This window comes from Eucyclogobius newberryi, unplaced genomic scaffold (genome assembly GCF_026437365.1).
Source record: "Eucyclogobius newberryi isolate DKJ021-1_F unplaced genomic scaffold, fEucNew1.0.hap1 SCAF_4, whole genome shotgun sequence".
Lineage (NCBI taxonomy): Eukaryota > Metazoa > Chordata > Actinopteri > Gobiiformes > Gobiidae > Eucyclogobius > Eucyclogobius newberryi.
This window is the reverse complement of record NW_027316056.1, coordinates 32,161,922-32,174,699: the sequence shown is the minus strand read 5'-3', so window position 1 is coordinate 32,174,699 and position 12,778 is coordinate 32,161,922. Positions and strand designations below refer to the sequence as shown.

General features: G+C 44.0%; 1 protein-coding gene across 4 annotated transcripts in view; it reads left to right on the top strand.

Moving 5' to 3' along the window:
- The window catches only part of LOC140378235 (uncharacterized), a 45,731-nt gene that overhangs the window by 26,290 nt on the left and 6,663 nt on the right, over positions 1-12,778 (top strand). For 3 of the 4 annotated variants that reach the window (XM_072463979.1, XM_072463978.1, XM_072463977.1), the window contains 9 exons: positions 963-1,295; positions 1,403-1,663; positions 3,734-4,060; positions 4,666-4,704; positions 5,547-5,664; positions 5,747-5,895; positions 6,632-7,343; positions 8,554-8,862; positions 10,821-10,923. In XM_072463979.1, coding sequence (XP_072320080.1) covers positions 963-1,295; positions 1,403-1,663; positions 3,734-4,060; positions 4,666-4,704; positions 5,547-5,664; positions 5,747-5,895; positions 6,632-7,343; positions 8,554-8,862; positions 10,821-10,923 — 2,351 coding nt within the window. The remainder of the gene's footprint in view (positions 1-962; positions 1,296-1,402; positions 1,664-3,733; positions 4,061-4,665; positions 4,705-5,546; positions 5,665-5,746; positions 5,896-6,631; positions 7,344-8,553; positions 8,863-10,820; positions 10,924-12,778) is intronic. The other variant, XM_072463980.1, reaches the window with a different exon arrangement.

The window sequence follows — 12,778 nt, the reverse complement described above, 5'->3', positions numbered from 1 at the left end:
AACATATCAGGGGGATAAAAAACTAATTATGGACAAACTGCGATACTTTGTCTGTGGAGAGACGTTAAACAAAAGCAAAACTATTATCGAACAGCAATATAGGAACGTTTAAAGGAGACGTATTAAGCCAAATCAACCGTAAGGAGCTTTAAACCTCGTTACAACAGTGTTTCCTCATCGTTAGTTTACTCAAAGTTGTATTTTGATTGCTTCGTGCACGTATGAGTTAATTTTGTATTGTTCCGCAGCTGAGGCTCGAGTGCACAGAGAATTCCTGTTTTCACCTATCCCCGCCCACATCCTGCACTTGGTGTGATTATTTGAAAAACAAAGTCTTTGAGTGGCACATTGTGGAGTTCTGAAATGTCACTTTTTGCCACTTTTCAACAATAAAGACGATCTGCTGCTTTTTACTGTGAAATGTCACTAGGAAGGGGCGGAGCTTATCAGTTCTGCAGTTTTAAACAGGAAATAAATGGGCCTGTTTCTATTACTCAGCCCTTTTAGATCAATATTGTGATTTACAATTAACAAAATATACAATTATTAAATATCTACGTATGTTATATTTCAACACAAAGTACCTGAAAAATACCTTATATGTCTCCTTTAAACAAAACTGATCCCATTGTCTTTGAGTAATAGATAAGAGTTTTAACATTATGACGACTTCTAAGTATCCTTATTACTTTACTTTACACCGATCTAGGAACCACCCCCTGATGCCAATATGAATATTTGTGCGTTTAATATATTTGTACTCGATTGGTCGCTCCTCTGCACAGCACAATCTCTCATTTGTTCTTTCGTAGGAGTATATTTGAGTCCCTTCCTCTCTTACGCAACACGGAGCCTGTGTCCTCCCACTACCTGCTGTTTGCATGTCCTGCTGGTGCTTTGCATGCACACATTCTCCCTCTCAGTGTGTTCAGCTGCTCAACTTTTACATATCCCTGTCCCAGCCTTGCAGAGTTCACCGAGCTCACTCAAAACGCGCCCCAGACGTCCTGCGAGGTCACCCCTACGCCCGCCGAGGTGGACGCCTGCCTCGCTCAGTACATGAAGAGAACAGAGGCGGAGGAAGAGCCGGACGAGGACGATGGGAAAAGTCCCGATCCGCAGAAGGATGACATGATGGCAAGGCGGACCGGTGTTTTCCATAAACAAAGTAGTAGCATCACTAAAGTATCTCACAACCGGTTTCTGCCATTGCCCGGCACCAAGCACAAAGCGCCAGACGCCACCGATCATTTCCCATGGAGCAAGAAGGAAGCCGACGTGGGCAGGAGCGTAAGGTGGGGACCGAAAGAAAGAAACAAACGACCGACCTGTGATCCATTAACGCGCTCGGTCTGGATCGCAAAGTCCTCCTCCAGTGTCGTCAATTAAGTTTTTCTTTTAGAGCCGAGCAAACTGACGCCTCAATGGAAACGCTTCAACCGGTCGCCGGCGAAACAGTCACACGGTCAACTCGCGAAGAGGAGGACGATGAGAGCCCGCCCAAGCCGGAGAAGGACGACATGATGGCCCGACGCGCCGCTCTGAGCCAGAAGCCCGTCGGAAGCAAAGCCAATCGTTTTTTGCCCGTGCCCGGCTCGGTCAAGTATAACGTCGCTCCGAAGCAGAGTCGACCGTGTTTCCCCGAGAAAGCTGCCGTGGAAAGGTACTAGGCACGATGAGGTGGTGTGTCAGTGCACTCCGACTAACTGTGGCCAACCGGGGAAGGATGCGTTTTACGTCGTTCTAATTGTAGTTTGCGGTGAGCTTTCTGTAACCGGCGTGTCTGACAGCGCAGTATTTGCATCGGTTTTGCTGCTGCTGTTTCGACGCCGGTTCACGCAATGGTTTTTTGAAGTTGGACTGTGAGCTGGAGTTAGTCTGGCATGTCTTGGGTCAGTCTGGCATGTCTTGGGTCAGTCTGGCATGTCTTGGGTTGGTCTGGCATGTCTTGGGTTGGTCTGGCATGTCTTGGTCGCACTGGCATGTCTTTGGGTCGGTCTGTTATGTCTTGGGTCGCTCTGTCGGGCTGGCATGTCTTGGGTCGGTCCGGCATGTCTTGGGTCGGTCTGGCATGTCTTGGGTCACACTGGCATGTCTTGGGTCGCACTGGCATGTATTGGGTCGCACTGGCATGTCTGGGTCGGTCTGGCATGTCTTGGGTCGGTCTGGCATGTCTTGGGTCGGTCTGGCATGTGTTTGGTCGGTCTGGCATGTCCTGGGTCGGTGTGGCGTGTCTTGGGTCGGTCTGGCATGTCTTGGGTCGGTCTGGCATGTCTTTGATCGGTCTGGCATGTCTTGGGTCGGTGTGGCGTGTCTTGGGTCGGTCTGGCGTGTCTTGGGTTTGGTCTGGCATGTCTTGGGTCGGTCTGGCATGTCTTGGGTCGGTCTGGCATGTCTTTGGTCGGTCTGGCGTGTTCTGGGTCGGTATGGCGTGTCTTGGGTCGGTCTGGCGTGTCTTGGGTCGGTCTGGTGTGTCTTTGGGTCGGTCTGGTGTGTCTTTGGGTCGGTCTGGCATGTTTTGGGTCGGTCTGGCGTGTCTTGGGTCGGTCTGGCATGTCTTGGGTCGGTCTGTGAGATAGACTGAGACGAGCTCGTGGTAATGTTTGCCGTTGTCGTGAGTGAATCGCAGCTGCTCCGTGTACAAGCCCAATCGTAACACCAAAACATTTAATCTGAGCCAAGGAAACTAATAGCTGTTCGTCTACTGTGCACAACAGGGCTGTTAATGTAATCTCATTTTAATCATGACGACAATGATTATTCAAGTAATTTACCCAAAACATTTTTATAACAGAGACAGTAGCATCATTAAATCAAATTGTCAAAAAAGAATAAACAATTTGTTATTTGCATAAATACTACACTTTATTTGTAAATATTCTCTATCCAGAAGCCTTCAAACAGCATACTTCAACCTTTATGTGGTTGATAATGTGTTTAAAATGTCTCAATGTACAATAGAAATAATCATTTGACTAGTCGACTACTAAAATAATTGTTAGTGACAGCCTTAAAGTGATAAAACATGAATAATTGAAAACAATTAATTCATACATTATTTTTATATTATAATAAGTAATTATAGATACGTGTTTTAAATCACTTTTATTATATTTTAATTTTGTTCATTATGATTTTGCCCAATATTATGTTCACCATAATGTATCAAAAAATATCACAAATTTGGTAAAATATTAACTTAAAGGCGCAACGGACGATTTTTCGGCGATTTGAGAACTCAGGTGGAAGTGCGCATGCACACTCCCGTGCGGACTGATACAACACACACGCGCGTTTGTTTATTAGCGCGACGGAGCGCATCGCATCTCTCGTCTCCCGTAGATTTCCGTCTTCTTCTGAGCAGCTCGAACTGTCTTTCTCCGTCTTCATTTTGTCCCGTGAGGGAACTATATTATGATAGATCAATGCGCTTAGACACGCGGAAACGTGGGGACGAGCCGAACGCGGCTGCAGGTGAGCGATAGGTGCGTTATATGATTGATACGTGGCAGGACTAATCGGCAGTCCACGCCACGAGGAAACAAGACTCAGATTTTAGCCAAAAAAATCGTCCATTCAACCTTTAAGAGCAAAATATAATAGTGACATATTACTAACAATTAAAAAGGCTTTTAAACTGCAAAATGTCTTGAATAAAACAGTTGATGTTCTTCTACGGCGCAGCTGTGATTCACACTTGCTATAATCTTGGGCCTTGTGATTGACTTCTCAGCAGCGTTGCCACTGTCGCCGTGGAAACTCAGGCCCCGCCCCCTGAGTACCAAACCAGGAAGTGTGCTTTGGTGCGAGATAGGCCCGAGTCAGAGGAGAAGGATGGCACTAGCAAACTGACTCTAGACCGGGCAGTGCGTAGTAGCGCCCCGTCCGATTCTCCGCCTCCGCGCCCTCTGACCCCTCCTGCCACGCCCCAAATCTGTGCTGTGGGAGGGGCAGAGCAGGGCGGAGAGGAGTGGGGGCGTGAGGTGGGCTCACACGCACCAAAGAAACCATTCTGGCTGAAAGATGATGATGATGATGATGATGAACTCCCGCCGATGATGTGAGATGCCTCTTTTTGCATGAGTGTGTTGCTCAAGTGACGGATTGGCAATAATGACATTTATTTGACCGTAAATCAAAAAAATGTAAATCCTGGAATGAGGCAGAAGTGAACTGGAACATGATTAACCTCAGACTATCACAAAATAAGAAAAAATACAAAACAGAATGTGATCAGAGTCTGGTTTGAACACATTTACTATTTAGTTTGGCATAATTCATTCAAGGCAAAATCTTGTTGTTCAGGTTTTACCGGACAAATACTCACAGAAACCTTGACTGCACAATTGTTTTTCATTTTATCCACACAAATTATACATTTTTGTGAAGCTCAAATACAATTTAAGTCTAGAAAGCAGTATTTTGTCCATCTTTTTAATGGAAAATCCAACTAACTGACAATAAAAACTCAAAAACTTGTACTTATCATTGTTTTTTGTTATGAAGATTAAAAATTGTTTGCATTTAGATCAGATGCTGAACACTGATGACACTTTAAAGGGCCCGTTGTTTACACTCTGCTGTGTGAATGCCCTTGAGAAGTGTTCATAACGAGGGAGTTTTCCGTTCATTCACACTGTGCTGCTGTCGCTCTTGTTGTTTTAGGATGAGTCGGCGAGTTGCGTTTATATCTGAGGACGCAGAGTAAGTCCCAGAGATTGGCATGACAAGAGCTTAATTTCCTGTTTAAAAAGACTGCTTTTTTTTCTTTCATTCCAACGCACCTTGCTAACACTCGCTAACATGCGTTTCATTTTTGCCGTTAATGCAAAGGATTAGTAAGAAAATGGTACAATCTAGTTTATGGTTTTGATTGTCAAAAGGGGGGGAAAGTATACTTGTATCAGAATGGTTAAAGTAGTAGTAATTGTGCTTGATTATCAATCTAACCCTTTGCAAGTTTGATTTTTTTTTTTTTCAAACTGACAAATCGGTATTTCCCAAACACGTTTTTGAAATAGGATCAATTTTTTATCAAATTGAAAATGACAGAGAAATACGTTTATTGTTCACGCTTTGGTTTTTCTGTTTTGTTCATTTAATATGTGGATTTCCGTGGAATATTCTCAGCTGATTGAGGCAAATAAAGAAAAACTTACTTTTTTGGTGTGTTTTTTTTTGTTTGAATTTTGCGTTTCTCTTTTTTCTTTTTTTTTTAAATTTGGATTCAAAACTGAAATACCAAAGAGTGACCCATACACGGATTCAAAAATAACACTATTGTGAATTAACCAAAATGAAAATCAAATGAAAAATGTGTTTAAAATCCTTTATGACACGGAAAGACGTTTGGGAAATACAGATTTTGATTAACCATAACACACATTTCTTGCCTTTCCTTCTTTTCAACACTGCTTTTTCATTTTCTATTCGAATCACGATGAACACTTTTCTCTTTGCTCTCGTCAAGATACTTTTTAACGGACAAAACACTTGTCTTTGTGTACATGTGCTTCCCTCACGCGTGTCGCTCTCCGTCGCTGCAGGAGTGCGAGCATGGGCGACATCCTCAATGAAGACGAGGCGGGGCACTTGCCGCACATCGGCCCCACCCGCCAGGAGCAGTACAGCGGCTTCAAGGAGGACGAGAACCAGTGGCAAGACGTACGAGACACACTCAAAAAATGACTTAAAGACTTGACGAGGACTGTTGCGCAGGACGTGCTAACGCTTCTGTTGGTGACAGGACCTGGCCCGGTGGAAGAACCGCCGCCGCAGCGCCTCCCAGGACCTGATCAAGAAGGAGGAGGAGAGGAAAATGATCGAGAAGAAGATGAAGGAGGAGAGCGATAAGAGGAAAAGCATCAAGACCTACAAGGAGATCATCGAGGAGAAGTAAGGCGTCCGGCTACCGCGCTTCCTCGCGTTGTCGCACTAGTTGCACATTTGTATCGGCACAAGTATCCAAGTTGCTTAGAATACTTTTGAGCTCAGGATGAATTGAAGTGATCTCAATACTGTACTTGTGATTAGAGATGGATCGATACAGGGTTTTTGTGGCCAATGCAGATACAGATTGTTAGGAATCGAGAGAAAGCAAAACTAGTTTTAGTAATTTTGTGTTTCATCATATGTATTCATTAGACAGCAGATCAGCCAAAACAAAACATTGGCCATGTCTGAAGATGGCAGACACACAAAGAAAGAAAGAAAGTGCAAATATTGGCCTGATATCGACTAATAGTACACATACATATCTTCAATATAGCAGGAACTTCTTACTAAATGTTACCCTGATGATAACAAATCAATGTTTTGGTTTTTTTGTTTGATTAGACTTTATAGTGCAGAATCCTCTTAATTACTGGCCAAAAAAACAAGAATTCTTACTTGTACTTTGGTTGTATCGCGTGCCCAAAGCTGAGGTACATAATTTTCACTGTGCAAAACCCGGAAGTCGGTTTGGAAATCTGTGTAACTCGTCCGTCGCATCGTTAATACGGGCGCGTGACTTTAAAACAAGACACTTAATCATTTACAAAAACACATGTCGGGTCTTTTATGGCTACTAGTTTTGCACTGTCAGCACTTAAATGTAAAATGTCTAACTTTAGTACGCGCTTTATTAAAGGGAACGCAGAGAGGTGGAGCTATGCGAAGCCTACAGGAGCGCCGCGACCCCCGAAGAGGCCGCCATGGTTCTGCAGCGATACGCGCTTCGTTTTACCATCAGCGATGCCACTCTGGACAGTCTAAAAGTGCCCAGGCCCATTGTTCACGCTCCAGAGCCGACGGACAAGGAGCGTAAGCCCACGTCGCCCGTGAACGACGCCGAGACTTCGGAACCGCAAAGAACGCTCGTCAAAACGGCCAAGACGCACAATCAAGAACAAGTGGACTTTACAAACAATAAACGTGAAGATGTAGTTTGTATGTCGCCCACCCTTGCTCCGCCCATCCCTGCTCTGCCCACCCCTGCCCCGCCCACCCCTGCCCCGCCCACCCTTGCTCCGCCCACCTCTGCTCCGCCCTTCCCTGCTCTGCCCACCCCTGCTCCGCCCACCGCCCCCGTGAAGGCTCCAGAGAGCGTGCCGCCGCCGGAACCGCCAGCGCAGCACCCACCCCCCGTCTGGACGCAACGCGCACCGGTCGCACAGTCACAGGTCAACGCCTCTTGTCCGGCCCCTTCGCCGCTGCATCGCCCCGTCACCACCGCGGCCCCTCCCCCCGTCAGCACCGCGGCCCCTCCCCCCGTCAGCACCGTGCCCCCGCCCCCCTCCAGAGCGGTGCCCCTGCTGGCGGCCAAACCCTGGAGCTCACAGACGGGACACAAGTCAGTCAAGGTGTGTCTGCTGTTATTTAGATATCTTTACTTTTTTACTTTTACATTACTACATTACATCTGAGAGCAGGTAACTGTACTTTCTACACAAAGTACAAAGTGAGTTCAAGTCCCGTTCGGCCCTTTGAGCAAACAAAAACAAACAAATAATTGTGACGAGGAAAAATAAGTTACCAATTAATTAACTTTTACCGACCAAATATTGACACAGTATTTACTTCAGTATTTTATGTGATACTTTTGCTCCTGTATTTGTACTTTATACCATCATGTCTAGGAAAGGCCTACAACAAGTGTGTGCAATACTGCCACCTGGTGTTGGTTCTAGTTAAGCAGATATTAGATCATTATTATTTTTGAACACTATTCCCTTTCAGATTGTGACATGATTGAAGTTTATTAGATTTATTGAGGATTGACTTGGCAGGAGACGACGTTACATGCAATTAGCAGTAAATTAGCGGTATAATTCCAATACCAAAAACAATAATATACATGGAAAACATCTAAGAATAAAACAACCAAGAGCATTAAGTTTTCAACAATTAACTAGCATTGCTTTTATAATAATATATATATTTTAAACATAATTACCTGCAGGTGAATTGAAATGAACTTTTTTTTTCTAATTCTTTTTTTTATTAATTCGAAACTTCTTTGTAGTTTACTCACTTAAATGTATGGGGATTTTTTTTTATTTTGTTATTTGCCATTTTATGTGTACAAATGGCCAAAATTGCACATATTTCAGACATAAGTATCTGAGAAATGGAGACGGGTTTAGATTTCTTGATTCATTTAGTCAACAGACTAAATACATGAAAATTTACTGAGGGGATTTTGCACATCATTTATATTTAGTATTTGAATCAACCATATCTGACTGAAAATGGCTGTAAAAATTCCACTCAATTTTTGTTAAACTTTAAACTGATCTTTTTGCACATTTTGAGAAAACCTTTAAAGTTACAATGTCCCATTTAAATCTATAGATGGAAATGATTTTTTTCCCGATAGTGTCTCGCCATATAATACAAAATATTACTGTAAATGACCCTCAGTCACTGGATTAAAACATGAAGCCTCCGTAATCGTCCTCAGCAGATTTTAGAAGGCTTTTCTTTACTCTGAATCAGTCGTAGAAGGAAAAAGGCTATGAATAAAATAAGAAGCGTGTTCTGGTCATAATCTATATTTCATGTGTTCCTCAGATGGACGGGCTGGTGAGGGTGAACGGAGAGACCGCCGAAATGTCCTCGAGTCACCCTCCGCCGCTCTCCCCCGCGCGCTCGCCGGCGGGAGTCCAACCCGCTGCGCCCGTCTCACCTGTCTCACCCGCCTCGCCCCAAACGCCGACCCGTGAACAGACGCCGGATCTCTCGCCGTCGCCTCCTCGCACGGACCGGCCCGCGTCCGCCACCCGCTCGGCCATCAGCTCGCTCATCGGGGGCAGGAGCCACGTCGTCACCACCACCATCGTCACGGAGCTCACGCACGTGGAGCCGGTCGTCGCGGCGCAGGTAATGGGGGCGAAGAGCAGGGCGCGGTTGGAAAACGAGGCGAGACATTCGGCAAACTGGCTCAGCTCCGTCTTCAGCGCGAGGTCTTGTCGTGTGCAATTCTTTGTCCTCACAGCAATAGAAATACCCGTTATGCTCGATAGATATGCTTAATGCCATACAGTGCCAAAGAGGGAATATCTCCATGGAAACAAGCAAGCGGTGACAGACGCATCCAACAGAAAAGTTACACAGTGCAGCTTTTTTGTAAATACCTTTTTACTATTATTAAACCAACCAATTCCAACACAATCCCTACCATGAAGATAATATTTTGTATTTATTTATTTTAATTTATTTAATTTATTTAATTTATTTAATTTATTTAATTTATTTAATTTATTTAATTTATTTAATTTATTTAATTTATTTAATTTATTTAATTTATTTAATTTATTTTATTTATTTTATTTTATTTATTTTATTTATTTTATTATAAACAAATAAACACAGAACAGAGCACATAACATACAGAGAGTGTACATTAAAATAATAACACAAATAGACATCACCTAAACACAAACAAAATCACGCCACATTTAAATGAAGTCAAATTTTGTCCAAATTCTGTCAGATTTCCAAATTACGTCCGAATGCAATTTTTTTCATTTGCCTGATGTCTGTTCCTATGTCGATCCTGCCCTTGATCGTCGGCGATGTTTGTGTCATCCATTTCTTTCCGTTTATTGTGTCCATGTCAGGAGTTCTGAGGCACAAGTGCAGTTCTACAATCGAGAGCGACTGCAATGTCATCAACAGCCTGCGGGGGCATTGTTAGATTTAATATGGAACTTTTTGTCGAGACCGAGCTGCGTGTTATGTAACGTGATCGTGGGCGAAAGTGTGAACAGTCTGGATCAGCAACTTTCAAATGATCATAGTGGGCCGCAGGAAGTACATATAATATCGCTTTTTACCTCTAGATTAAGATTAAAACTTGGCCTAACGCTAAAGGAACGTTGCCATTTTGAGCGGCTAAAGCTCATAAAGGTTGTAGTAATAAATAACATGATGGCCGACATTCAACAGTCATTATTCAGGTCACATTATAATCGTAAGAACCAATTATAATCATGATAATTTTAGAAGAAAACTTAAGTATTTTTTGTTCAATATTTAGTAAAAAAAAATAGACCGAAATGTAAAGAACTTTATTTTATCTGGCTGTTTTTGTACATTTTTTAGTTTAATTTTATTTTTTTACTTTTGTTGTCATTCGGAAAGTTAATTTTCGAAAAGCCGGATACAAACTTGAGGAACAGTGACATGTCAGAGCACGAGAACGAAGGAAAATGAAATATTTCACAGTCTAAACTGAGTAGTTGTTAAATCGTGATGTTTAGATGTTTAGTTCCACAATAATCGTAACACTAAATTGTATATATCGTGACATCTCAATACTTAATACTTGATACATTTTAGCACATTTACATTTCGCAACTTCGACATTTGTTCAATTGAGTGTTCACCATCTGCTGGTCTCCATAAGAGTTATCGCTTTGCCCGGAACATGCCACACGACGGCATTTACCTCGTCAAGTATCTCCACGGAGACGAGCAGGTGACGGGCCTAGTTACGGGTCAGATCTGGGGCGAGGCAACTGCGCTCACATTAAGAAGAGAATGTGTTTTAAATTTGTTTTAAATTATTTTTAATCAACAATCCTTCCACCGGTAACTGAAGACACGACAGACACGTTTAATGCTGCGCTGTGGAACATTCCGGGCAAAGCAATAACATCTCCATGGAGACGGGCACCTCCCTCTGGAAAAGTAGCTCAGTGCACCTTTGCGAGTCATGTTTTTTTCCTTCTCAAGATACATTTTTGCTCTCTTTTTGAAGGGATAAACCTACACAAATGCATAAATAGCTCACGGTTGTGCTCTAAATATAACTGTTGTAATGACTTTATTTGTAGGTAAACGGCACGTCCAGCGTTGCCCCGGAGACGGCGGAGGAGCAGCTGAGTCCAGTGTCTCCGTTACACAACAGCCTGCAGGACGTCTCGCCCACAGCCACAGGTAAAGGACGGTTCCCTGTATTTACCGTATTTTCTGGAATATAAGGCCGGGGTGCGACTTATACTTATATTTATATACTTATATACTTGTACTCCGGAGTGACTTATATGTGAAATTATTTGTTATTTTCATACTTGCAACTGCATTTCATACTCCAGTGCGACTTATATATGTTTTTTTCTTCTCTATTATGCATTTTTTGGCTGGTGCGACTTATAGTCCAGAAAATACGGTATGTTGCGTTTCGTTTCAGAATCGGAATAAGTTTATTTCCAGATGTTACAGGAGTTTTATTTAGATATGTTTTATTATTTAATTTTATTTACAGACGTGACAGACGTGACAGATGTTACAGACATTACAGACGTGACAGACGTTACAGACGTTACAGACGTTACAGACGTGACAGACGTGACAGATGTTACAGACGTGACAGACGTAACAGACGTTACAGACGTTACAGGCGTGACAGACGTTACAGACGTGACGGACGTTACAGACGTGACAGACGTTGCAGACGATACAGACGTTACAGACGTTACAGACGTTGCAGACGTTACAGACGTTGCAGACGTGACAGACGTTACAGACGTTGCAGACGTGACAGACGTTACAGACGTTGCAGACGTTACAGACGTGACAGACGTTGCAGACGTGACAGACGATACAGACGTTACAGACGGTACAGACGTGACAGACGTTGCTGACGATACAGACGTTACAGACGTTACAGACGGTACAGATGTGACAGACGTTGCAGACGTGACAGACGTTGCAGACGTTACAGACGTGACAGACGTTGCAGACGATACAGACGTTGCAGACGATACAGACGTTACAGACGTTGCAGACGTTGCAGACGTTGCAGACGTGACAGACGTTGCAGACGTTACAGACGTTACAGAGGTTACAGACGTGACAGTCATGACAGACGTCGTTGCAGACGTTACAGACGGTACAGACGTGGCAGACGTGGTAGACGTGGCAGACGTTGCAGACGATACAGACGTTACAGACGTTACAGACGGTACAGACTGTACAGACGTTACAGACGTTACAAACGTGACAGACGTTGCAAACGTGGCAGACGTGACAGACGTGACAGACGTTGCAGACGTTACAGATGGTACTGACGTGACAGACGGTACAGACGTTGCAGACATGACAGATGATACAGACGTTATAGACGGTACAGACGTGACAGACGTTGCAGACGTGACAGACATTGCTGACGATACAGACGTTACAGACGGTACAGACGTGACAGATGTGACAGACGTTGCAGACGTGACAGACGTTGCAGACGTGGCAGACGTTGCAGACGTTGCAGACGTGACAGACGTGACAGACGTTACAGAGGTTACAGACGTGACAGACATGACAGATGTCGTTGCAGACGTTACAGACGGTACAGACGTGACAGACGTTGCAGACGTGGCAGACGTTGCAGACGATACAGACGTTACAGACGGTACAGACGTTACAGACGTTACAGACGTGACAGACGTGACAGACGTGACAGACGTGGCAGACGTGGCAGACGTGACAGACGTGACAGACGTTGCAGACGTTGCAGACGGTACAGACGTTGCAGACGTGACAGACGTGACAGACGTTGCAGACGTTACAGACGTTACAGAGGTTACAGACGTGACAGACATGACAGACGTCGTTGCAGACGTTACAGACGGTACAGACGTGACAGACGTTGCAGACGTGGCAGACGTTGCAGACGATACAGACGTTACAGACGGTACAGACGTTACAGACGTTACAGACGTGACAGACATTACAGACGTGACGAACGTTGCAGACGTGACGGACGTTACAGACGTGACGGACGTTACAGACGTGA